Source organism: Hemitrygon akajei, chromosome 3, assembly GCF_048418815.1.
Source record: "Hemitrygon akajei chromosome 3, sHemAka1.3, whole genome shotgun sequence".
Taxonomy (NCBI): Eukaryota; Metazoa; Chordata; class Chondrichthyes; order Myliobatiformes; family Dasyatidae; genus Hemitrygon; species Hemitrygon akajei.
In genome coordinates this window covers 97,279,451-97,307,351 of record NC_133126.1, presented here as the reverse complement: position 1 = coordinate 97,307,351, position 27,901 = coordinate 97,279,451, and the positions used below count along the sequence as shown (strand labels likewise).

Genomic DNA, 27,901 nt, shown 5'->3' with positions numbered 1-27,901 from the left:
TTGCAATAGTCACTGCCTCTGTTGAGGGCGGTGGGTATATGGAACGAGAGGCCAGAGAAAGTGATAGAGGCAGTACAGTTACAACGTTTAAATGTTTGCGTGGATACATCGTACCTCTGCTGACGACTGCTCCACCACTGAGATTGAGACCTTCTGATTTACTGCCCCTGTCATTTCCTTCCCTTTCCATGTCAAACCCGTGTTGAATGCAATACCTTGGGTTCTATTTCCATCCTGTTCTCCCACAACCAGCTCTCCTTTTTCCTGAGTTCGCTCAAAACTGCACCATATCACTGGCAATCTTTCACTGAAATTCCCACCCGGATCAATCGGCACGCTACCCAGATGGATCACGGCTTGCTCTAGCAGGCGCTCTATTTGAGCCAGCACAGAACTACAGAAAGTTGTGAATCCACCTCCCGTCCCCAAACCCTGTCGACACTCCCGCTGCCTCGGTAAAGCGGCCAGCCTAATGACTGATCTCACCCACCCCGGACATTCTCACTTCTCCCCGATCCTGTCTAGCAGAATACACAGAAGCCTGGGAATTGTACCACCAGGATCAAGGACAGCTTATCTCCCATTTTTAAAAGACCCTTGAACGAATCTCTTGTACAATAAAGAAGTCCAGATCTCTCAATCTATTTCGAGACCCTTGCGTCTTAATTAATAATTAGCACTGCACTTTATATGTAACTGTAAAACTATATTCTGCATTCTTTTCTTTTGTTCTACCTCGATGTAATTATGATCTGTCTATCTGTGTGTCTCGCAAACAAAGGCTGTATCCCAGTGCATGTGACAATAATGAACCAATTACCAATTCTCAGCTTCCACTTTTCTCCACTGCACTCGGCTTGCAATGCGTCTGCCGCCTCGGCAGCCTATCAGTAAATCCGCTTTCTATCCCTACTACTTACTTTTACTATGGCCCCTACACCCCATTCCAGATCAGTAACGCATTCCCACGACATTCTCTGCTTCCTTCTTATTGCATATTTTTCTCGATGTTGCAATAAGCCTACAATGCGTGAGCGCATTAAAGATATGACAGCCCTAGTAATACCAGCTCTTGTTCTGGGACCAATCTGCTTGCTCCATCCTTTAGCGGTGCATTCTTGGTGGAAACATGATCAAAACGTGCACTGCCCCATGTGTCGGATGCACTGGCTAATAAATATGTTTAAAAGCTGCGGGGAGCATTCTGCGGACGGCTGCTGATGTTGGAATGGGGGGGGGGGGTCAGTAGGGGAACAGGTGGAACTAGGGATGGTTACTGCTCCCCAGAAGGACCAGATCTGGGAGAGGGAAGGAGAAGGCGGGGGCCGCTCTGCGATCGACTGACGGTGGTGGTGGCCAATAAGCGACGGACAGGAGAAGGGAGTCGGGGCCTTTGACCAATGAGCGGTGGTTATGGGGGCGGGGCGGGAGCAGGCGGGTGGCGCCCGGAGCGTTGAGTGTGGGTGTCAGTACGGCGGGCTAGCGGGACGAGAAAGGCCGGACAGCGGTGGTGATGGCGTCGAAATGTCCCAAGTGCGACAAGACCGTCTACTTTGGTGAGAGAGCCACGCGTGTTCCCTTGTCCGGTACACCTCCGGGAGGTGGCAGATTCCTCATCGCTCCTTTCCTATCCCTCTACACAAAACTGATAGTGGTCGAATAATCGGAATAGAGCTAGGCATTGGACGAGGTTGCACAGGGCAAGGAGTGGGATTTATTGCGCAGTGGAGGTTAGAGAGCTAGTATGCTAACGAGGGGCCGAGTGGCCCCCTTCCAGCAGAGTTAGCCGGCGTGCTGTCCTGATGTGCAGCGGTCGCTGGGTGCAGGCGGCACCGCTGCTGCTCCTTCCCGGGGCTGGGTCGTGTTTGCAGCCCGTTACTGAACGCCGGAGGGGGTGGGGGCAGTCGGCCATTCACCTTGTGGGTGCGGGTCGGTACTTCCCCGGGACATTAATTAACCTGTCAACATTTCGGTTCGCAGTCCGCAGCAGCCCGTCCTTCTCCATTTCTGCCTTAGTTGTTGCTTCCAGTGGGAAGAACAGCAATATAATTCCTTTCAATACATTACACAACTGGAGATTGCCCATTTTTTTACCGGATTTGCCGACGCGCTGATGAAATTTGGGTGCTCAAGTAGGCGGTTTATCGAGAGAGAATTATTTGGAATCATTCAGTGTATACTGTACCGGGTCACGGCTCCTCGTTTAAGATCCAACGTCCTCTGCCCTTTGCTCATAGCCGGTGCATTGTTCCCCTCATAATAAGACTGGGCTATAACGTGGAACTATTCATCTGATTCTCTGACTGGCCATGTATTTTTAAAATAATGAATTTTATTTCCCTTGGTAAAGAAGGAATTTCTGATCTTTTTTGAGATGGCAGGTCACACCCTGACTGTTTTCCTCTCCACCCACGGGAATCAGTGGGTTTAATCTATTGAAAAATTATTTAACGTGCTGAATTAAGGGCTGCACCCTCGCTTGCTGCTTAGTCCTAAAATGCCTGGATGATGGCTTGTGTGCACTGGGGATTTTTTAAAAAAATAATTTTCCCTATTTGGGAAAGGGTTTTGGGCAAAAATCTAGAATGTTGTAGGCAAAGGAATGCAATAGGAGGTGGTAGTCAGCGAGTTTTGATCTGGGAGGTACTGCCTGAAAGGGTGATGGAAATATTCAATGTTAACTTCTAAAAGCCTTAATAAGCAACGAAAGGATCCATGTTGGGGAAAGGAAATCAAACGTGAAACACTCAAGCTAACCAACTGACACCTGGTATCATAAAGCTGTGTTGGGAATGAAGGAATGCCAGTCTTTTGATGAGGGAAAGATGTAAAATTATGAGGCATAGACAGGGTAGATGGTTGGAGTCTTGTTGCCAGGGTGGAAATATCAAGTACTGAAGGACGTGGGTTTAAAGTAAGAGGAGGAGAAGAGATTTGAGGCATTTATTTTTTACGGAGAATGGATTGTGTTTGGAAAGTGCTGCCAGAGTGGTATTAAGCACAGATACAAAGTGGTGTTTGAGGCATTTGGAGAGAGACAAACAGGGAATGGTGGGGTATGGACCACCTGCATTGGCATCATGTTTGTCACAGATATGCTGTGGTGAAGGGTCGGTTTCTCTGGCCTGGGTGATGCAAGAGGGAATTTTGCACACTTCTTGTCATTTTTACCTGCTCTGTCTGCACTGGTGGTTTGGTGATCTGGACCTGGCTTCAGAAGTAGTATTGTTTCATCTCTCTGTCTGCACTGGTGGTTTGGTGATCTGGACCTGGCTTCAGAAGTAGTATTGTTTCATCTCTCTGTCTGCACTGGTGGTTTGGTGATCTGGTCGTGGCTTCAGAAGTAGTATTGTTTCATCTCTCTGTCTGCACTGGTGGTTTGGTGATCTGGTCCTGGCTTCAGAAGTAGTATTGTTTCATCTCTCTGTCTGCACTGGTGGTTTGGTGATCTGGTCCTGGCTTCAGAAGTAGTATTGTTTCATCTCTCTGTCTGCACTGGTGGTTTGGTGATCTGGACCTGGCTTCAGAAGTAGTATTGTTTCATCTCTCTGTCTGCACTGGTGGTTTGGTGATCTGGTCCTGGCTTCAGAAGTAGTATTGTTTCATCTCTCTGTCTGCACTGGTGGTTTGGTGATCTGGTCCTGGCTTCAGAAGTAGTATTGTTTCATCTCTCTGTCTGCACTGGTGGTTTGGTGATCTGGTCCTGGCTTCAGAAGTAGTATTGTTTCATCTCTCTGTCTGCACTGGTGGTTTGGTGATCTGGACCTGGCTTCAGAAGTAGTATTGTTTCATCTCTCTGTCTGCACTGGTGGTTTGGTGATCTGGTCCTGGCTTCAGAAGTAGTATTGTTTCATCTCTCTGTCTGCACTGGTGGTTTGGTGATCTGGTCCTGGCTTCAGAAGTAGTATTGTTTCATCTCTCTGTCTGCACTGGTGGTTTGGTGATCTGGACCTGGCTTCAGAAGTAGTATTGTTTCATCTCTCTGTCTGCACTGGTGGTTTGGTGATCTGGACCTGGCTTCAGAAGTAGTATTGTTTCATCTCTCTGTCTGCACTGGTGGTTTGGTGATCTGGTCGTGGCTTCAGAAGTAGTATTGTTTCATCTCTCTGTCTGCACTGGTGGTTTGGTGATCTGGACCTGGCTTCAGAAGTAGTATTGTTTCATCTCTCTGTCTGCACTGGTGGTTTGGTGATCTGGTCGTGGCTTCAGAAGTAGTATTGTTTCATCTCTCTGTCTGCACTGGTGGTTTGGTGATCTGGTCCTGGCTTCAGAAGTAGTATTGTTTCATCTCTCTGTCTGCACTGGTGGTTTGGTGATCTGGACCTGGCTTCAGAAGTAGTATTGTTTCATCTCTCTGTCTGCACTGGTGGTTTGGTGATCTGGTCCTGGCTTCAGAAGTAGTATTGTTTCATCTCTCTGTCCATATTGTTGCCTAAGGGCACTTCTTGCTGTGATTGTTTATTTATTTCCCCTGCACTGCGCTGTATGTGAGTATGGATGTGTTAGTTGGGCGTTGAAAGTGCACTTTCTGTAACTCTGCCCTTTCTGCATTGCACTGTAGAGCTCATTGTTCCTACGTGCCCTGGTACCAACTTCCCTGCTAGTTTATTTAAAAACCATTCCCTCATCTGTTCCAGGATGGGTCCAATTTGGCTGCTTGTTTTTTTCATACCCTGCAAACCCACCAGAGGCAGGGGAGTGAGCATCAGCAGGTTGGTAGTTCTTGCTAGCTTGGCAAGTGGGCAAAGTTTGGAGAGTAGAAGTGCCAACTTGGCACTTTTATCTTAATGAGACGTGAGTTGGTTCTCAGTAATGGTGCTCTTTCGAGTAAGTATGGTCGAGCCACTGTTGAAGGACTGCAGCGAGCTGTTAGAGAGGAGCTGAAGGTTGGAGTGCCTGGAGGAAGGAACGAGTTAACTGGGATGTGTAAGTGCTTTCAGAAGGAGCAGTGTGTCAGTTTGCATGTGCAGATGTTTTGTCAGTGGAACTCATTGTTTTAATGCTGAATGCTTTTGTGATGGAGCAGTTTGGGATGTGACCTGTAGGGAGTATTGCAGCCTTGGGTGGAAGAGCTATTCCCCACCACAGGGTCTTCAGGCCCTCCTTCAAGCTTGTAAGCTGATTATCTGGGCAGATTGATATTGGGCAGTAACTCTGCTGTTCTTGCATCATGGAGTTCAGTATTGATCACCTTACAACAGGAAAGATTAGCAGATTGAAAAGCATTCAGAAAAGACTACCAAGAATATTGCTAGGACTCCGAGTGAAGATACAGGGCTCTTTTTGGAGTGTAGGAGAATGAAGGGTGATCCTGTAGAGCAGGGGCTCCAAACCCTTTTTATGCCATAAGCCCGTCTATAAAAATCACGAGAGGCATCAATATGGTAAATGCACTGTCTTTTTCCCAGGGTTGCGGAATTAAGAACTAAAAGACATGGGTTTAAAGTGAAAGGAGAAAATATAATGGGAAATTCAGGGTTATTTTTTATTTTATAGAGGATTATACTTGCATGTATTATGCTGCTAGAGGAAGTGGTTGAGGCAGGCACAGTACATTTAAAGCACACTTGGACTGGTACATGGGTAGGAAATGTTTAGAATAATATGGACCAAACACAATCAAATGAGCCTAGATTGGATGAGAATTTTGGTGGGCTGTGTGACCAAAATGGTGGCAGGTAGGCAAAATGGGTTTGAACTTTGGACAGTTCCTGTGGTGCTGGGAGACTGGGCCACAGCTGCTGTTTGCAATGTTGCCCATGAACAATGTTTTTCAAGAGTGGATCTCCCTGGTAAAGTAGAGCTCTTGTCACTGACTTGGAAGGTTTCAAATTCACTGATCACACTTTATCAGGGTAACTGATAGTGAGCTGTGGAGATCTCAGACCTCAATTTCAGCACCCCTGTGGTTTTTTATCATGGGGGGTGTGGGTTGCTTGTCCCTGTTGTCAGCTTCATGAGATTAACCAGTTTTACAGTCCATTCACTTGTGGTCTGAAAGGCTTCGATAATTTGTGAAGGAGAGGGTGGTGTAGTCACTTTGGAGGTGGATCCCAGAAAAGTATTATTACTTTCAAATGTGAGAATATTGACAGGGGAACCTCATGGATAGAGTGGGCAGTGGGAAGGGGAGTTAGCTATAATTCTCAGGGATAGAGTGGGAAGGGGAGGTAACTGTAGTACTCTGGGATAGAGTGGGAAGGGGAGTTAGCTAAAATTCTCAGGGATAGAGTGGGAAGGGGAGGTAACTGTAATACTCTGGGATAGAGTGGGAAGGGGAGTTAGCTATAATTCTCAGGGATAGAGAGGGAAGGGGAGGTAACTGTAATACTCTGGGATAGAGTGGGAATGGGAGGTAACTGTAATACTGAGGGATAGAGTGGGAAGGGGAGGTAACTGTAATACTCAGGGATAGAGTGGGCAGTGGGAAGGTGAGGTGCTGTAATACTCGGATAGAGTGGGAAGGGGAGGTAACTAATACTCTGGGATAGAGTGGGAAGGGGAGGTGCTGTAATACTCTGGGATAGAGTGGGAAGGGGAGGTAACTGTAATACTCAGGGATAGAGTGGGAAGGGGAGTTAGCTATAATTCTCAGGGATAGAGTGGGAAGGGGAGGTAACTGTAATACTCTGGGATAGAGTGGAAAGGGGAGGTAACTGTAATACTCAGGTTTAGAGTGGGAAGGGGAGGTGCTGTAATACTCTGGGATAGAGTGGGCAGTGGGAAGGGGAGTTAGCTATAATTCTCAGGGATAGAGTGGGAAGGGGAGGTAACTGTAGTACTCTGGGATAGAGTGGGAAGGGGAGTTAGCTAAAATTCTCAGGGATAGAGTGGGAAGGGGAGGTAACTGTAATACTCTGGGATAGAGTGGGAAGGGGAGTTAGCTATAATTCTCAGGGATAGAGAGGGAAGGGGAGGTAACTGTAATACTCTGGGATAGAGTGGGAAGGGGAGGTAACTGTAATACTCAGGGATAGAGTGGGAAGGGGAGTTAGCTATAATTCTCAGGGATAGAGTGGGAAGGGGAGGTAACTGTAATACTCTGGGATAGAGTGGAAAGGGGAGGTAACTGTAATACTCAGGTTTAGAGTGGGAAGGGGAGGTGCTGTAATACTCTGGGATAGAGTGGGCAGTGGGAAGGGGAGTTAGCTATAATTCTCAGGGATAGAGTGGGAAGGGGAGGTAACTGTAGTACTCTGGGATAGAGTGGGAAGGGGAGTTAGCTAAAATTCTCAGGGATAGAGTGGGAAGGGGAGGTAACTGTAATACTCTGGGATAGAGTGGGAAGGGGAGTTAGCTATAATTCTCAGGGATAGAGAGGGAAGGGGAGGTAACTGTAATACTCTGGGATAGAGTGGGAATGGGAGGTAACTGTAATACTCAGGGATAGAGTGGGAAGGGGAGGTAACTGTAATACTCAGGGATAGAGTGGGCAGTGGGAAGGTGAGGTGCTGTAATACTCGGATAGAGTGGGAAGGGGAGGTAACTAATACTCAGGTTTAGAGTGGGAAGGGGAGGTGCTGTAATACTCTGGGATAGAGTGGGAAGGGGAGGTGCTGTAATACTCTGGGATAGAGTGGGCAGTGGGAAGGTGAGGTGCTGTAATACTCGGATAGAGTGGGAAGGGGAGGTAACTGTAAAACTCTGGGATAGAGTGGGAAGGGGAGGTAACTGTAATACTCAGGGATAGAGTGTGAAGGGGAGGTAACTGTAATACTCTGGGATAGAGTGGGAAGGGGAGGTGCTGTAATACTCAGGGATAGAGTGGGAAGGGGAGTTAGCTATAATTCTCAGGGATAGAGTGGGAAGGGGAGGTAACTGTAATACTCAGGGATAGAGTGGGAAGGGGAGGTAACTGTAATACTCAGGGATAGAGTGGGAATGGGAGGTAACTAATACTCTGGGATAGAGTGGGAAGGGGAGGTAACTGTAATACTCTGGGATAGAGTGGGAATGGGAGGTAACTGTAATACTCAGGGATAGAGTGGGAAGGGGAGGTGCTGTAATACTCTGGGATAGAGTGGGAAGGGGAGGTAACTGTAATACTCAGGAATAGAGTGGGAAGGGGAGGTAACTGTAATACTCTGGGATAGAGTGGGAAGGGGAGGTAACTAATACTCAGGGATAGAGTGGGAAGGGGAGGTAACTGTAATACTCAGGGTTAGAGTGGGAAGGGGAGGTGCTTTAATACTCTGGGTTAGAGTGGGAAGGGGAGGTAACTGTAATACTCAGGGATAGAGTGGGAAGGGGAGTTAGCTATAATTCTCAGGGATAGAGTGGGAAGGGGAGGTAACTGTAATACTCTGGGATAGAGTGGGAAGGGGAGGTAACTGTAATACTCAGGTTTAGAGTGGGAAGGGGAGGTGCTGTAATACTCTGGGATAGAGTGGGCAGTAGGAAGGTGAGGTGCTGTAATACTCGGATAGAGTGGGAAGGGGAGGTAACTAATACTCAGGTTTAGAGTGGGAAGGGGAGGTGCTGTAATACTCAGGGATAGAGTGGGCAGTGGGAAGGTGAGGTGCTGTAATACTCGGATAGAGTGGGAAGGGGAGGTAACTGTAATACTCAGGTTTAGAGTGGGAAGGGGAGGTGCTGTAATACTCTGGGATAGAGTGGGCAGTGGGAAGGTGAGGTGCTGTAATACTCGGATAGAGTGGGAAGGGGAGGTAACTGTAATACTCAGGTTTAGAGTGGGAAGGGGAGGTGCTGAAATACTCTGGGATAGAGTGGGAAGGGGAGGTAACTGTAATACTCGGACAGAGTGGGAAGGAGAGGTGCTGTAATACTCAGGGATAGAGTGGGAAGGGGAGCTGCTGTAATACTCGGATAGAGTGGGAAGGGGAGGTAACTAATACTCTGGGATAGAGTGGGCAGTGGGAAGGGGAGGTAAATGTTTGCAGGTTTCTCTCCATGGAGAATAGTCTGAGCTTTCAATATAAGGTGATAACTGGAGAATTATTACTCGAGTTTTGCTTGCACTTGTCAGTTAACTGGAACTGTGCCCGCTATTGAAGCACGGCTGCAGGCATTTTCACCAGAGCAGTGGAATTCTACGATCCTTAACATGCAACTGGCAAAGAAAAACAGCTGCTTTCTTCAAAATGAACATCTCTGTTGCAGAACTGGAGGGGTTAACCCAGTGCCTCAGCTTAGGTGTGGCGGAGTTTTAAGATGAAGTTGGCTGGCTAGTCGTTGGCCTGTAACAGCAGTTTTGTTTCAGCTGTAAATCTCCCACAGCATCTGTGAGGCTGCCTCTCAGTGTTGGACACATCACTGATGGAGGTCTGGAATCCCATGCACTCTGAAGCATGTCTTTGTTAATGAACACTCACAAGAGGGAACTTTTTAAATATTTTGATCTGTTTTCTGGTGGCATGGGAAGAAGGCTGTTTGGCCCAGTGAGAATCAGAGTAATCCTGTCCCCTCCACAGCTCATTTCCCTGTAATATTTATTTAGCAATACAGCGCGAGTAGGCCCTTGTATCCACGCTACCCCAGCAACCCTGATTAACCCTAACCTAATCACAGGCCATTTAAGCTCCCCAGTACATCTTTGGACTGTGGGAGGACCCAGAGAAAATCCTGGCATCCATGGGGAGGACGTGCAGACTCCTTGCATCTCTTGCATATTCCCATTTGCAGTTCTGCTGCAGGTTTAACCTTGCAGCCAGCATGACTGTGTTGTCGCGGTTCCCCCTGCAGGAGAGCCAGAAGATTCACATTCTTCTCTATGGATTTGAGCCCAAGGCTCCTGTACATGACCACCAGGGTACTGCACGGCCTTTTGAGCCTCAAACTACGACCCTGCCTGCTGGATATTGAACTGTTGTGGGAGGAGTAAGCAGCTCTCCTCAGTGTGTCAGTATTGATTTATCCCCGGCCAGTACAACTTGTCCACCTCGCTGCTGCCTGTGGGAGTTGGTTTGTTTTGGAATAGGCCCTTCCAACACGTAGAGCTGTGCCGCCCAGCGGCTCCCAGTTTGATCCTCGCATAATCACAGGACAACTTACAATGACCAGTTAACCTCCTAACTGCACTATGGGATGAAACTCACACAGTCATGGGGACAACATACAAACTCCTTGCAGGCAGCAGTGGGAATTGAACCTGGGTTGCTGGTACTGTAAAGCATTGTGCTACCATGGCACCCACATTTACACTAGATGAGTTGCCCTTTCCTACATTAAAGCAAGGGTTGTATTTTAACATAAAAGTACTTTCGACAAGACATCTAGAAATCCAGTGAGATGCATTGTAAAAGCAAGCCTTTCTTTCTCGTTGGATCTGTAGAAAGTTTGAGATGTTGAAGGTCAGTTGAATGTGGATTTTACTAAAGTATTTATGGGAATACCAGGTTATTGTGCACAATAAAAATCTGTACTTCTCAAATTAAAATGGAAAATATTCAGCAGGTCAGGCAGCATCTGTGGATGGAGGGTTAGAGGAGCAGTTAGCTTCAGGTGTAGATATTGGGATTAGGGCTAATTCCTCTTCAGAATGCCCATGTTAAGGAGGCACGAGGTACTGAGTGCCACCCTCAGCAAACAAGAAACAACCTACCCCAACAATTTCAAATCATTGTTGGGGACTTTAATCAGACTTGCTTGAAGAAATCTCTGCCCAGCTTATCACCTGCAGTACTGGGGGTCCCAACACATTCGACAACTGCTATACTATGATTAAGAGTGCCTGCAGTTCCATGCTCAGACTGCAGTTTGGGAAATCTGATCACTTGGCTGTCCTTCTACCTGAATGCAGACAGACGCTGAGGGGCAAGGCCCCAGAGATGAGGACAACAAAGTGGTGGTAGCAGGAGGCAGAGGAGCGGTTATGAGATTGCTTCGAGTCGGTGGACTGACTGTGTTCAAGGACTCATCAGAGGATATGAATGAATACACCATGGTTGTCACAGACTTCTTAAAAACAGTCGTGGACGAGTGTGTCCCCACACTGTAAGCCATCTCACGTGAGAAGTGACAATTCCGAATTGAACTTGAGTCATTGAAGAATGCTGGATAGCTGCAGCAGGACTTGAATGCTATTAACTCTTACAAAGGGAAACCAGGCAACATAGGTGACAACAAGGCTTTGTTCCCAGACAAGTTCAATGCCTTTGTTCAATGAACCTATAGGAAGCATCCAACCCGGATGAGATACATGGTCAAGTCTAAAGACCCGTGTTGATCAACTGGCTGGAGTGCTCACTGACAACTTTAACCTCTAGCTTTGACAGTCCAATGTACCCACCTGTTGTACGCAGGCTCCAATTATACCGGTACCTGAGAAGAATGTGGGGACTTACCTTAATGACTGTTGTCCAGCAGCACTTGCAGCCACTGTGATGACGTGCTTTGAGAGGTTGGCCATTGCCAGAATCAACTCCTGCCTGAAAAGCAACTTGGATCCGCTTCAATTTGCCTACTGGCACAACAGATGCCATTTTACTGGCTCTTCAGGAAGCTCTTTATCAACTACAGCTTGGCGTTGTGGTGAACTACATATACCTGTCTGGACACGCCCCCCCCCCCCCCCCCACTGACTGCTCCTGTGGCTCCTCCCACGGACCCCGGTATAAAGGCGATTGGAGGCACAGTGTGTGTGGACGGTGTGGAGAACTACATATACCTGTCTGGACACGCCCCCCCCCGCCCGCTAACTGCTCCTGTGGCTCCTCCCACGGACCCAGGTATAAAGGCGATTGGAGGCACAGTGTGTGTGGACGGTGTGGAGAACTACATATACCTGTCTGGACACGCCCCCCCCCCCCCCCGCCCGCTGACTGCTCCTGTGGCTCCTCCCACAGACCCCGGTATAAAGGCGATTGGAGGCACAGCCCCGGCCTCAGTCTCCAGGATGTAGTGCGGTGGTCATTTGCTGATTGTTCTTTCTTCCAGCCGATAAAAGCCTATATCTCGCCTCACGTCTCCGAGAGTTATTGCTGGTGCATCAGGCATTCAATACTATAATCCCCTCAAAACTAGTCCTCGATCTCTTCACTTTCAGACCCCAGTCAGTTCAGATTGACAACATCTCCTCCACAATCTCCGCCAGCACAGGTGCACCACAAGGCTGTGTGATTAGCCCCCTGCTCTATTCACATTACACTTACGACAGTGGCTAAGACATAGACACTGCTCTATTCGCGTTACACGTACGACAGTGGCTAAGACATAGACACTGCTCTATTCACATTACACTTACGACAGTGGCTAAGACATAGACACTGCTCTATTCGCGTTACACGTACGACAGTGGCTAAGACATAGACACTGCTCTATTCACATTACACTTACGACAGTGGCTAAGACATGGACACTGCTCTATTCGCGTTACACTTACGACAGTGGCTAAGACATAGACACTGCTCTATTCGCGTTACACTTACGACAGTGGCTAAGACATAGACACTGCTTTATTCGCGTTACACTTACGACAGTGGCTAAGACATAGACACTGCTCTATTCACATTACACTTACGACAGTGGCTAAGACATGGACACTGCTCTATTCGCGTTACACTTACGACAGTGGCTAAGACATAGACACTGCTCTATTCGCGTTACACTTACGACAGTGGCTAAGACATAGACACTGCTCTATTCGCGTTACACTTACGACAGTGGCTAAGACATAGACACTGCTCTATTCGCGTTACACTTACGACAGTGGCTAAGACATAGACACTGCTTTATTCGCGTTACACTTACGACAGTGGCTAAGACATAGACACTGCTCTATTCGCGTTACACTTACGACAGTGGCTAAGACATAGACACTGCTCTATTCGCGTTACACTTACGACAGTGGCTAAGACATAGACACTGCTCTATTCGCGTTACACGTACGACAGTGGCTAAGACATAGACACTGCTCTATTCGCGTTACACGTACGACAGTGGCTAAGACATAGACACTGCTCTATTCGCGTTACACGTACGACAGTGGCTAAGACATAGACACTGCTCTATTCGCGTTACACGTACGACAGTGGCTAAGACATAGACACTGCTCTATTCGCGTTACACTTACGACAGTGGCTAAGACATAGACACTGCTCTATTCGCGTTACACTTACAACAGTGGCTAAGACATAGACACTGCTCTATTCGTGTTACACGTACGACAGTGGCTAAGACATAGACACTGATCTATTCGCGTTACACGTACGATAGTGGCTAAGACATAGACACTGCTCTATTCGCATTACACTTACGACAGTGGCTAAGACATAGACACTGCTCTATTCGCGTTACACTTACGACAGTGGCTAAGACATAGACATTGCTCTATTCGCGTTACACGTACGACAGTGGCTAAGACATAGACACTGCTCTATTCGCGTTACACTTACGACAGTGGCTAAGACATAGACACTGCTCTATTCGCGTTACACTTACGACAGTGGCTAAGACATAGACATTGCTCTATTCGCGTTACACGTACGACAGTGGCTAAGACATAGACACTGCTCTATTCGCGTTACACTTACGACAGTGGCTAAGACATAGACACTGCTCTATTCGCGTTACACTTACGACAGTGGCTAAGACATAGACACTGCTCTATTCGCGTTACACGTACGACAGTGGCTAAGACATAGACACTGCTCTATTCGCGTTACACGTACGACAGTGGCTAAGACATAGACACTGCTCTATTCGCGTTACACTTACGACAGTGGCTAAGACATAGACACTGCTCTATTCGCGTTACACGTACGACAGTGGCTAAGACATAGACACTGCTCTATTCGCGTTACACTTACGACAGTGGCTAAGACATAGACACTGCTCTATTCGCGTTACACTTACGACAGTGGCTAAGACATAGACACTGCTCTATTCGCGTTACACGTACGACAGTGGCTAAGACATAGACACTGCTCTATTCGCGTTACACGTACGACAGTGGCTAAGACATAGACACTGCTCTATTCGCGTTACACTTACGACAGTGGCTAAGACATAGACACTGCTCTATTCGCGTTACACGTACGACAGTGGCTAAGACAGACACTGCTCTATTCGCGTTACACTTACGACAGTGGCTAAGACATAGACACTGCTCTATTCGCGTTACACTTACGACAGTGGCTAAGACATAGACACTGCTCTATTTGCGTTACACTTACGACAGTGGCTAAGACAGACACTGCTCTATTCGCGTTACACTTACGACAGTGGCTAAGACATAGACACTGCTCTATTTGCGTTACACTTACGACAGTGGCTAAGACATAGACACTGCTCTATTCGCGTTACACTTACGACAGTGGCTAAGACATAGACACTGCTCTATTCGCGTTACACGTACGACAGTGGCTAAGACATAGACACTGCTCTATTCGCGTTACACTTACGACAGTGGCTAAGACATAGACACTGCTCTATTCGCGTTACACGTACGACAGTGGCTAAGACATAGACACTGCTCTATTCGCGTTACACGTACGACAGTGGCTAAGACATAGACACTGCTCTATTCGCGTTACACGTACGACAGTGGCTAAGACATAGACACTGCTCTATTCGCGTTACACGTACGACAGTGGCTAAGACATAGACACTGCTCTATTCGCGTTACACTTACGACAGTGGCTAAGACATAGACACTGCTCTATTCGCATTACACTTATGACAGTGGCTAAGACATAGACACTGCTCTATTCGCGTTACACGTACGACAGTGGCTAAGACATAGACACTGCTCTATTCGCGTTACACGTACGACAGTGGCTAAGACATAGACACTGCTCTATTCGCGTTACACGTACGACAGTGGCTAAGACATAGACACTGCTCTATTCGCGTTACACTTACCACAGTGGCTAAGCACAGCTTCAGTGCCATATTTAAGTTTTCTGACAACACCACTGTCATTGGCCAGAGGTGGTGATGAATCAGTGGAAGATTGAAAATCTGGCTGAGCATTGCCACACAATTACTCACTCAAAGTCAGCAAGACCAGGGAGCTGATTATTGACTACAGGAGGAGGAAACCAAAAGTCCATGAGCCAATCCTCACAGAGGTGGAGAGGGTCAGCAACTTTAAATTCCTCAGTGTTATCATCTCAGAGGATCTGTCCTGGGCCCAGCGCACGAGTGCCATTACACAGAAAACATGGCAATGCCTCTACTTTCTTAGAAGTTTGTGATGATTCGTTATGTCAAACTTCTACAGATGTGTAGTGAAGAGTATACTGACTGGCTGCATCATGACGTGGTATGGGAACACCAATGCCATGAATGTAAAAGCCACAAAAAGTAGTAGATATGGCCCAGTCCATCACTACCATTGTGCACATCTACACAGAGTACTGTCACACAAAATCATCAAGGACCCCCACCACCCAGGCCATGTTCTCTTCTCCCTCAGGAAGAAGGTACAGGAGTCAGGACTCGCACCATCAGGTTCAGGAACAGTTACTACCCCTCAACCTCAGGCTCTCAAACCAGAGGGGATAACTTCAGTCATCTGCACTTGCTCCATCACCAAAATGTTCCCACATCCTATGAATCACCTTCAAGGACTCTTCATTTTATGTTCTCAATATTTATTGCTATTAATCTTTCTCTCTTTCTGTACTGGCACACTTTGACTTTTGCACATTAGTTGTCAGTCATGTTGTTTAGGGTCTTTCATTGTTTCCATGATGTTTCTTGTATTTACCGTGATCACCCACAAGAAAATAAATCTCAGGTTTGTATGTGGTGACATGTATTTGTTTTGATAATAAATGTACTTTGAACTGGAAAACTGAGGAAGTAAGCATGTTTTAAGGTGCAGGAAAAGTGAAGGGTAGAGGGAATGTCTGTGACTAGGACGGAGGTAAGTAATGTCATGGTTGGAGGTGCTCTGAAGCTGATGGTAATTGACCTGTCCTGAGGAGGGTAAGAAGAGAAGAGTGAGAGCAGTTAGAGGACATACAGCCAACAGCAACATTGTAATGGCGCTTGACGCAGACGGAAGTTGCTGAAAGTCCAGATTAATAGAATGCTGGAAATACTTTGATCTGAGAGAGGAAAACCAGGATAATGTTACAGGTGTCTAACCAATAGATCCTAGCCTGGCACATTTTCAAGCTTCTTTATTTCAGCTGGGGAGTGTTAAAATTGAATTATGCCAAGAAACAGTAGTGTTGTTTGAAGTTGTGATGCACGAGCTGGTTTCGGAAACACTTCTGTACGTCGAAACCCCGAGACACTTCTCCCCTTACACCACAGTGCAATCCAAGACCAGTGGCTCCTGCTGTAGCACACCAAAGGAAGAGAGAATTTGTAACTTTACTGGGTCCTTTGACCCAGAAAGTCCCGGAGGCTTTACAGTGATGTATTTCTGATACAGAGGCTGTTGTAATGTCGGAAACACATTGTGCCAGGTCAAGTGGATTATAAATACCATTGGAAACTCTGGATTTTTGGTTAATCATGTCATTGCTATTTTTATAATATCTAGATAAAGTAGGAAAATTAAATGGAATGCCATTGACAATTGAGTGAGACTGAGTTGTCTTGTTGACAGAATATCAAATTAATAACCTAGCAAGTTAAGTGCAAGGGCCAGGATGTTTACAACACTGTGGGGCTGATGTTGGTATTTGTCTTGCTGACAGGGTTGACATACCGCACTGAGCTATAAGTAAACTCTGTATTCCAAGTGTTTTGCAACGAGAACCCTATTTTAAACAGATCCTCTGGTTCAGTGAAAAGTTACAAAACAGTGGAAGGTGCAAAGTGTTAGGATTCATCTGTGTTTTATTCACTGTGACAATCAGTTTATTTTATGAATTAAGTTGCCAGAATTACCCCCACAAGTATCAGGATTGTGGTTAAGCCAACCACGGAATGGTTGCTGGGGTACAGAGGGTGGGGGGTATCTGTGGGGTGGGCTGCTGGACTGGCAGAGAAGAGTAACGGGGGGTGGGGTTTACGTGACTCACCTGTCTCTCAGACGGTCTCCTCTTGACTGGAGCTGGTGTGATTTTCATTCTTCCTCTGGGAATTTTGGTGTCCATCTCAACTTCCAGCAGGAAGGAATACACAAGACAGCGTTGTGCAAGAGGAGGGATGACGTCTCTCGTATCTCATTACTGGAGTGTTGGGCACCATAAATACTGCCGAAGCAGCTCGCGCTGGCGCGGCTCCTCCCTGTGACGGGCAGCTACTGCACATGATCATTCCCCCCTTTGCTTGGTTACGCTTCATTCTCTGAATATGCCCTTTCAGCGTAACTGAAGGCTCCTACATGTCCACCCACACCGAAATGTAAAGGTTAAGCTAATGTCAGAATCCGATTTGTCCTTACCAACGTGACGTGAAGTTTATTTTGCAACAGCAATAGAGTACACAACAGAAAACTCTAGATTACAAAGATGATGGTGTAGAACACTTTTACTCTTGCTTTTAAGTGTTCTTTCCAATAAAGGCGAATATATTTTTGCTTTCTCTACCTGCTTGTCACTGGGAATGATTTGCGTGCACTTAGGACCCTTGAATATCATGACGTTCACTCACTTTTCTTAGAAGAGAAATCTCTTCTATTTCTTTCAGAAAAGTGGATGGCCTGACATTTTTCCATGTCAAGTTCCATCTATCATGTTGTTGCCTATTCACTGGGCCTGTCCATGTTAACGGCTGTGCATCTCCCACAGCTTGCACTGGTTTTGAAGATGTACCTTTATAAAGAACCAGATGTGAGATTGGAAGTTTGGCTTGAGTTGGGAAGGACTTGGAGCATCAAAGTGTCTTGGCATTGGAGGTGGCAGTGTGTTTGGAGCGAGCAGCCTGGCTTAGGTGGACTACCTTCTACATTGGGGAGTGTAACATCACACACAGATGATGGAGTTGATGGAATGAAATCTCTGTACATGCTGTTCCTTAAAGATTCCCTCCCTTATCCCAAAACACGGAATGATGCTATGTTTCAATAGACAAACTTGGGTCCCGATCAGGATGATTTCCCTGTTATTTTTCTGTGTTAATGCTCGGCACCTGGGAGGGAAGTTCTTCCTTGGAGTGAAGGTCTCGCTCTAAGAAAGAGCTGGAATTCAATTGTAAACAAGGTGGTTCAGCGGAAACCTGATTGGATGAATACTAACCAGTTCGGAGGGATGGACGCCAGGTGTCTAAATACCACCAGACTAGACTGGCCTAGGCATCATCTCTGATGAAGGTGGCAGAGTTTGTCAGCAAAACATTGGTTAACATCGATACCTGTACCCAGCTGGAAGCTCAAGAAGAGTTTATTGGTCAAATACACCGGGAAAGTACTAGATCCTTTTTCAAGCCGTAGGTAGATTTTTTTTTCAGTTTATTCATTGTTTCCTTCTTTATGTTTGGACAGTTAGAACAGTAGGAATACCAGGCAGGATAGTTAAATGCTCCTTTTGCGGGATGTGGGAAGGCAAGGAGACTACTTGTGTTTCTGACAGCTACACCTGCGAGAAGTGCATCCAGCTGCAGCTTCGAACACTCTGCATTAGGAGTCGGAACTGGATGAACTCCAGATCATTCGGGCTGAGGAGGTGACAGATAAGACATATAGAGAGGTGGTTACACCCAAGGTGCAGGACACGGGAGACTGGATGACAATCAGAAAGGCGAAGGGGGTTAAACAACCAGTGCAAAGTACGCCAGTGGCCATCCCCTCAACAACATGTTGGATATTGTTGGGATGGGGTGGGGGGGGGGGGTGGGGGGGGTGACCTATCAGAGGAAAGTCACTGCTGTCAGGTCTCTGGCACTGAGTCTGTCTCTGTGACTCAGAAGGGAAAGGGGGAGAAGAGGCAGGCTGTAGTGATAGAGGATTTGTTGGTTACGGGAACAGAAGGGAGATTCTGTGGATGAGAACAAGATTCCCAGATGGTATGTTGCCTCCCGGGTGCCAGCCTCCGGGACATCTTGGATCAAGTCCTCAGCATTCTTAAGTGGGAGGGTGAGCATCCAGACATCGTGGTCCATGTAGGTAGGAAGAGTGATGTAGTTCTGCAAAGTGAGTTCAGAGAGTTAGGTGTAGGATGGAGAGTGTCATACTTTTGGATCATTGTGCGCTCTTCCAGGGAAGGTGTGACCTGTACAGAAGAGGCAGTTTGCACCTGAACTAAAATATCCTAGCAGGAATGTTTGCCAGTGCTGGACAGGGTGGGGGGGGAATGGGGTTTAAACTAGAGTTTCGGGGGGTGAGAACCAGAGAGCCAAAACAAATAGTGAAGAGGTTGTGGAGACAAATGTTGCTAGGCCTCAGAAAAAGCCAGTAATCAAAAGGTCGAACATGGTGTAACTAATATTCTGAGCTGCGTTAATTTCAGTGCAAGAGGTTTCATCAGAAAGGTTGATGAGCTCAGGGCATGAATCAACACATGGAATTATGATATTGTAGCCATTAGTGAGACTTGGTTGCAGGAGGGGCAGGACTGGCAGCTCAGTATTCCGGGGTTCTTTTGTTCTAGACATGACGGAGCAGGAAGGGTTAAAGGAGGAGGGGTGGCATTACTAGTCGGAAAATGTCACAGCAGTGCTCAGTCAGGACAGACTGGAGAACTCGTCTAGTCAGGATTTATGGGTGGAACTGAGGAATAAAAAGGTATGACCACGTTAATGGGGCTAGATTATAGACCACACAACAGTCCATGGGATTTGGAGGAACAAATCTGTAGCGAGATCGCAGACTCAAGGTTGTTATAGTAGTTGATTTTTAACTTTCTGCATATTAACTGGGACTCCTTGTAAAAGGATAAGCTGGGATAGAGTTTGTCAAATGTGTTCAGGGAAGTTTCCTTAATTAGTACATAGAAGTTTCAACAAGGGAGTGTGCGATAATTGATCTCCTCTTAGGGAATGTGACAGAAGTTTGTGTAAGGAAACATTTTGTATCCAGCGAACATAATGCCATTATGTTTTTCAAAGACAAATATGGAAAAAGATGGGTCTGATCTGTGAGTAGAGATTTTAATTTGGAGAAAGACCAATTTTGATGGTATCAGAAAGGATCTGGCAAGTTTGGATTGGGACAGGCTGTTTTCTGGCAAAGGTGTACTTGATAAGTGGGAGGCCTTCAAAAGTGAAATATTTAGAGTATAAAGCTTGTATGTGCCTGTCGATTAAAAGATCATAATACAGGTATAGGGAGCCTTGATTTCCAAGAGACATTGAGGCCCTCGGTAAGAAAAAAAGGAAGTGCATGGAGGTAGGAACATGTGAGGTACTTGCGGAGTATAAGAAATGCAAGACAACACTTAAGGAAGTGTCCTGATGAAGGGTGTCGGCCCAAATTTTCGACTGTTTACCCTTTTCGATAGATGCTGCATGGCCTGCTGAAGTTCCTCCAGTATTTTATGCGCTTTACTTAAGAAAAAATTAAGGATGGCTGAAGGAAGGCATGAGGTTGCCTAGCAGACAAGGTGAAGGAGAATCTGAAAAGTTTCTACAGATACGAATGTTAACGGCAAAAGGATTGCAAGGGACAAAATTTGTCCTCTGGAAAATCAGAATGGTAATCCATGCGTGGAACCAGAAGAGATGGGAGGAGATTTTAAATGGATTTTTTGCATCTGTATCTACTTGGGAGATGGACACTGAGTCTATAGAAGCAGGTTATAGAGGAGGAGATATTTGCCATCTTGAGGCAAATTAGGGTGAAACCAGTGCCTGACGAGGTGTTTCCTCAGACCCTGTGGGAAGCAAGTGTAGAAATTGCAGGGGCCCTAACAAAGATATTTAAATCATCCTTGGCAACAGTTGAGGAACCGGAGGACTGGAGAATAGCCAATGCTGTTCCACTGTATAAGAAAGGCTCTAAAAATAAACCAGGAAGTAGTAAGCTGGTGAGCCTGGCTTAGTAGTGGGAAAGTTATTGGAAGGTACTCTAAGGGACCGGATATATGGGTATTTGAATAGACAGGGACTGATTAGGGATAGTCAGCATGGCTTTGTGTATTGTAGGTCATGTCTAGCAAATCTTATAGAACTAAGCTTTTCGAGGAAGTTACTTGGAAAGTTGATGAAGGAAAGGCAGTAGATGTTGTCTACATGGATTTCAGCAAAGCATTGGACAAGGTCCCACTTGGGAGGGTGGTCAAGAAGATTCAGTATTTTTTCAAATCAGATGACATAGTAAATTGGATTAGACATTGGCTTTTTGCGAGAAGCCAGAGAATGGTAGTCGATGGTTGCCTCTCTGACTGGAGGCCTGTGACTAGTGGAGTGCCGCAGGGATCAGTGCTGGGTCCATTGTTGTTTGTCATCCATATCAGTGATCTGGATGGTAATGTTGTTAACTGGATCAGCAAACTTGAGGATGACATCAAGACTGGGGATGTAGCGGACAACAAGGAAGACATCAGAGCTTGCAGTGGGATCTAAACCAGCTGAAAAATAGCAGGTGGAATTTAATTCAGACATGTGCGAGGCGTTGCACTTCGGTGGGACCAACCAGGGTAGGTCTTACACAGTGAACAATAGGGCACTGAGTAGTGTGTTAGAACAACGGGATCTGGGAATATAGGTCCATAATTAATTGAAAGTGGTGTCACAGGAAGATAGGGTCGTAAAGAAAGCTTTTGGGACATGGGCCTTCATTAAAAGTATTGATTACAGGAGATTGGATGTTATATTGAAGTTGTATAAGACTGGTGAGGCCTAATTTGGAGTATTTATACAGTTTTGGTTACCATCTACAGGAAAGATGTAAATAAGGTTGAACAAGTACAGAGAAAATTTACAAGATGTTGCCGGCACTGGAAGACTTGAGTTAGAAGAAAAAGTTGAATAGGTTAGGACTTTATTCCTTGGAACACAGAAGATTAAGAGGTGATTTGATAGAGGCATACTAAATTATGAGGGGTATAGATAGGTAAAGGCCAGCAGGCTTTTTCCACTAATTTTTGGTGGGACTACAACTAGAGGTTAAGGGTGAAAGGTGTAAAGTTTAAGGAAAATGAGGGGAAACTCCTTCACTCAGAGAGTCATGAGAGTGTGGAACGAGCTGCCAGTGCAAGTGGTCCATGTGACTTTGATTTCAATGTTTATAAGAAGTTTGGATGGTTTTGGTGTAGGTTGATGGGATCAGGCACTTTAAATGGTTTGGCACAGAATAGATGGGCAAAGGGCCTGTTTCTGTGTGTCAGTGGAAGATGTATGATTTGGGGGAGTGGTGGTGTTCCCATGCTGCTCTTGTCCTTCTTCCGGGTAGAAGATGGGTTTTTGGAAGGTACTGTCAGACCTGATGGTTCACACAGCAGCCATTGTGGACTAATGGTGGAGGAATGAATGTTCAGGAAGAAGGGCTAGCTACCAATCAAATGGCTTCTTTGTCCTGGTTGAGCTGGCTTGAGAGTTCCTGGAGCTGCAGTCATCCGGACAAATGGGGAATGTTCCATCACACTCCTGACTTGTAGGTGGTGGAAAGGTTTTGGAGCTGAATTACTCACCCTGCTCCCTGACTTGAAGCTTTGGTGGTAGATGTGTTTATGCAGCTGCTGCAGTTGAGTTTCTAGTCAGTAGCGATCTCCAGAGTATTGGTGATGGAGAATGGAGCAGCTAATAAAGTCACTGCTTTAATGACCTGCATCAGTACTCACCTCAACTGCAGTCTGTGGCATTTAGTATGTTTTTGCTGTGACTACAGGTTTCTCTTGGGCACCAAGGGTTTGCTCCATGTGTGGGTTTGTTGGTCAACGATCTTTGTAAAGTTTCTCCAATGTGTCAGTGTATGGATGAGGTGGAGAATCTGGAGAGAGTTGATGGGCAAGTGTATTGGGGGGGGGGGGGAATAGAACTGCTTTCAGTGGAAGTCTGAAGCTCAGTGTGGACTTGGTGGCTAAACTGCTTTTCTGTAACTTGATGATTCCAATGCCATGGAATGATGAGGATGGATGTTAAAATCCCTTGTTGGAGATGGTCAGTGCTTTGTATTTCTTAGCATGAATGTTATCCTGTCACTGGTCACCTGCAGAACTGGGGAAGGCTGTGCTGAGATCTGGACCCATGTGGCCCAGATGGAGCCCAGACCCTGCAGTGGTGAGCAGCTTACTGGTTGAGAGCATTATTGACAGAAGTCTTCATCACTTTGACACTTGATTGGACAGTAATACAGTCATAGAAGACTACAGCACAGAAGCAGGCCCTTTGGCCCATCTAGTCTATGCTGAACTATTTAAACTGCCTACTCCCATTGACCCACCAGACCTTTCCATCCATATACCTACCCAAGCATCTTTTAAACATTGAAACCAAAATTGCATGCACCACTTGTGTTGGGAGCTCATTCCACACCCTCACCACCTTCTGAGTGAAGAGTTCTCCTTTCCCACATCCGACTTACTGTGAACAACTTTCCATGTTAGGTTCCGGGGAGGCAAGGGAGAGCTGGCTGCTTCTTTAATGTGGATTGTACAAGTTAATGGGAGGCGTGAGGCATAAAGCCTCTGAAGCCTGCTGTGCCATGTAACAAGATCACAGCTGATCGAAGGCAGGATGAGTTCCATTAAGGGCTGTGCTTTGGGCTCTGCCTCCACATTGAAATTCCTAGACCTTCATTTGACTCCCGCACTTGGGATTAGGGAGTGAGACTTCGAAAAAAAAACACTGGAGCCTGGCTCCTAACTGTGTCAAGACAGATTGTTGATTAAAGAATACTTTGTATGAGAGAGGAGATGGGATTACAAGATTGAAACAATATGCTGCTGGGAGTCTGCTCCACCCTGGCACTGAGGAAAAGCAGACTGAGGGATATAGGGCGCCAGGCAAAGATTTCCACCCCCAATCTGTGTCAAAGTGACATTGTTCTGGTGCTCAGTTCTGTGGGTGGGTGCTGTTGACAGCTAGCACAGACGAGAACTGTGCCTGATAGTGTGAGTGCTGTGCTTGTGGGACATTTCATACCTTGCTGCCTTCTCAGTAAATTACAGAAGTGGGTTTCCCAGAACTAACCCGATTAGACCTCGCTAATGCAATCAATTTATGCTTGCATTTCCCTGTGCCAGAGAGAGGTAGCTGTGAGCTTGGGGCAGCTGTGGGTAAGTCGTTGAACTGTAGGGCGGGGGGGGGGGGCAGTTGGACAGCAGGGAATGCTGGGAAGGGAGGCAGAGACTGAGGTGGGGGGCAGAGACTGGGGGGGGGGAGGTGTGTGTGTGTGTGTGTGTGTGTGTGTGTGTGTGTGTGTGTGTGTGTGTGTGTGTGTGTGTGTGTGTGTGTGTGTGTGTGTGTGTGTGTGTATAGACTTGGTTTAGTGGAGAGACAGGTTATGGATTAGGGTAAGAGAGGGGATAGAAGGAAATGGGAGCTATGAGCTAAGTGTTTTCAGTTGAGCAGCCAGTAAAATGGATGAGTCAGAATAGGGATTCCCAACCTTTTTTATGCCACGGACCCCTAGCATTAACGGAGGGGTCTGGTGACCCCAGGTTGGGAACCCCTGTGATAGGAGATGGTTGATGGACAAGCAGAAGGAGTGGATGGGTGAGTGAGGGGAGGGCTGTGTGGGGAACTGCATATACCTACTATATAGAGACATTGTGTGGGGACGGGGAGACACACTGTGTGTGGACGGTGTGGAGAACTACATATACCTGTCTGGACACGCACCCTGCTGACTGCTCCTGTGGCTCCTCCCACAGACCCCGGTATAAAGGCGATTGAGGTCTGAGCCCGGTCTCTCTGTCTCCAGGATGTAGTAAGGTGGTTGTGGTGAACTAGACACAGTGTGTGAGGATGGGGAGTCACTGTGTGGGGATGGGGAGACACTGTGTGGGGACGGGGAGACACACTGTGTGGGGACGGGGAGACATTGTGTGGGGACGGGGAGATACAGTGTGTGGGGAAAGGGAGACGCAGTGTGTGGGGAAAAGGGTGACACAGTGTGTGAGGACGGGGAGTCACTGTGTGGGGACGGGGAGATACACTGTGTGTGGACGGTGTGGAGAACTACATATACCTGTCTGGACACGCACCCTGCTGACTGCTCCTGTGGCTCCTCCCACAGACCCCGGTATAAAGGCGATTGAGGTCTGAGCCCGGTCTCTCTGTCTCCAGGATGTAGTAAGGTGGTCAACCACTGCTTGTTCCTTCTTCCAGTCAATAAAAGCCGGTATCTCGACTTCACGTTTCAGAGAGAGTTACTGATGGTGCATCAGGCTGTACAGTGGGGGGGGGGGGTGATATTATCGTTGAGTGGATATATTGGGAAAACTGGCATGCTGAAATGTCCCTTAGTCTCACTGTTAGCAACACAACACGAAGGAGAATCTGATATCGCTGCCACCCTGCAACCTCGATAACCCGTTTGATCTTGTCCTATTGCAAACTTTCCCCTTGTTTCCCCCACCTTCCCTGCAACTCGAAACTAACTTGTTCATGCTCTTTCTCATCCAAGTACATCTTAAATGTGAGAGTCTCTGTCACTTGGGCAGTTTATTTTAGATTTCAACCTCCCTCTGGGTGAAAAGAAAATTTTCCTCAAACTCCATCCAAGCCAAAATCTATGTCCCTCATAATTTTGTACACTTGTCAGGTCCGCCTTGACCTCCTCTACCACAGGGAAAACAAACCCAACCTTTCCTGACTCCTAACAACTGAAATGCTCCAGCCCGTGCGGCAGTTTGGTGAAGCTCCATTGCAGTCACATCCTTGCCCTGTTGTGCACACGTGGCGGGTAATACTGAGCGGCCGTAACGGTCTGAGGTCACTTTTGTCCTGTGAGCGGCCGTAATGGTCTGAGGTTGCTTTTGTCCTGTGAGCGGCTGTAACGGTCTGAGGTCGCTTTTGTCCTGTGAACGGCTGTAACGGTCTGAGGTCGCTTTTGTCCTGTGAGCGGCCGTAACGGTCTGAGGTCGCTTTTGTCCTGTGAGCGGCTGTAACGGTCTGAGGTCGCTTTTGTCCTGTGAGCGGCTGTAACGGTCTGAGGTCGCTTTTGTCCTGTGAGCGGCCGTAACGGTCTGAGGTCGCTTTTGTCCTGTGAGCGGCTGTAACGGTCTGAGGTCGCTTTTGTCCTGTGAGCGGCTGTAACGGTCTGAGGTCGCTTTTGTCCTGTGAGCGGCTGTAACGGTCTGAGGTCGCTTTTGTCCTGTGAGCGGCTGTCATGGTCTGAGGTTGCGATAGCTGACTGTTCCAATGATCCTCTTTGTCAGTGTTGTCACGCCCCAGTTGTCTGCTGCGAAGAGTCGAGTTACTTTTGTGTAGGAGGACAGTGAGTCTGGCTCTGAAGTGGCCTGATTGACAAAGCCCAGGAATTGTCCGGCTCCTCTGTATGTGGGCTCGGGATGGCAGGGATTGGGTTTCCACCAGGTGTGCCAGTGGGCTGTGGGTGGTGAGCTGTGGTGGCCTGAGAATGCAAGGCATCTGCTGCCCAGGGTAGGCTGTGTGTGGTCGCGGGCGGTGGAGGAGGGCAACGTACTTGAACTTGGAGCCACTTCCCACTGTGTCACAACCAGCAGCTGGCTGAAGGGATTCACAGTGCAGGAACGGGTCTCCCTGCTCCATCACTAACCCTTCACCCCTACACACTGCCTCATGTCACCCTTCCCTTCTTTCCTCTTCAGTGGCTTGGAGGACAGTGGAACTGGGATGTGGGGTTAGGCCATGCTCGTGATCTCAGTATAGCAGCTGCCACGGGCCAGCTGCTGTGTGCACCTGGTGAACAGAATTTGAAAGGGCTGGCTGAGCCTTAAACTTCAGCACTGCCAGATTCTTCAAAGTATGTTCAGAAATTACTAGCAAATGTGTTTTATAAGCATATCAAAAGCAAGAGGAGTAATTGGGAAATGTTAGGGCCCATTGGGATCGGGAAAAGTTATCCTGTATGTAAGAGTTAGAACGTTTAATGCAGACTTTGTAGCTGTCTTCACTCCAGAGTGGGACCACACTGGTGTTGCATTTCAGTAGGAAGTGTTCGATGGACTAAGTGTGGTAAAGCGGATGCTTTAGTGGGAACTTTGCTTTGCACTGACTACAGTTTCAGTCCTCTCTGGCTGCAGGAGTGGGGTGGGCCAGAGGACCAGAGCAGGGAGGAGGGAATATCAATGCAGGTACACTCCTGTGTTGGTCAGTAAGAGGTCTGGGCTCAGAGGGACAGTGTAAACCTTCACAGAGAGAGGTACAGGTTACTCAACAACAACAGATTTGTTTATCAGACATTCCTTGTTACCTCCTCGGGGAGTTCACTGAGGCAGTGTTTGCCGCAGTCTGTGTGGATTTTCCCAAGGCCCTGCACGTCAGATCAAAAAAGTAAGGTAATAGGGGATCCTGGGGGTGGGTGACATGTTGGATCCAAAGCTGGAGTAAAGTGTGATGGGGGACGGGTGTTTTTATGACCGGTGAGGTCTCACAGGGTTCAGTATCCGGTCTTCTGGGTTGATGGTGAATGTTAATGATTTAGACCAAACGTAGGGGGAATGATTACAGCATTCATAGAATTGATGGAAGATCCGGTGTAGCTGACAGTGGGGAGGAAGCCTTTAAAGGCTGCAGGAAGTCTGAGAATGGAAAGTGGAATTTAAAAAGCAAAGCAATGCAGAATATAGTGGTCCAGTTAGTGAGAGAGCAATACCGGCAGGCAGTGAAGTGTAAGGACTATGGCAAAGCAGACTGGGAGATCAGGGGCTCACCTTTATATATAGAGAGGTATGATGTACTTTCCTGGATTAGTTGAGGCATACAGTAGGGGGACAGTGAGGTTACACTAGTCACAGCTGGACTCCTGTGTGGATTCCTGCTCAAACTTTATAAAAAATGTGTGATTTACTAGAGAGGGTCCAGGGAGGATTTGGTGTTGACGGAAATGAAAGTTGTAGCAGAGAGGAGAGGTCGAATAGGCTGGAGGAGAAGGGTGGTATTTTCACACGGGGAGATAAAATTGACGTGCCATGATGAAGGCAGAGATAGTGAACAGCAGAGGCTCAGAATACAGGGG

General features: G+C 47.1%; 1 protein-coding gene across 2 annotated transcripts in view; it reads left to right on the top strand.

Moving 5' to 3' along the window:
• The first annotated feature begins 1,420 nt into the window (after window positions 1-1,420).
• crip2 (cysteine-rich protein 2) overlaps window positions 1,421-27,901 on the top strand; it is a 59,715-nt gene continuing 33,234 nt past the window's right edge. The window contains exon 1 of one of the 2 annotated variants that reach the window (XM_073040430.1): window positions 1,421-1,556. In XM_073040430.1, the coding sequence (XP_072896531.1) occupies window positions 1,514-1,556 (43 nt within the window). In that variant the 5' untranslated portion in view covers window positions 1,421-1,513. The remainder of the gene's footprint in view (window positions 1,557-27,901) is intronic. The other variant, XM_073040431.1, reaches the window with a different exon arrangement.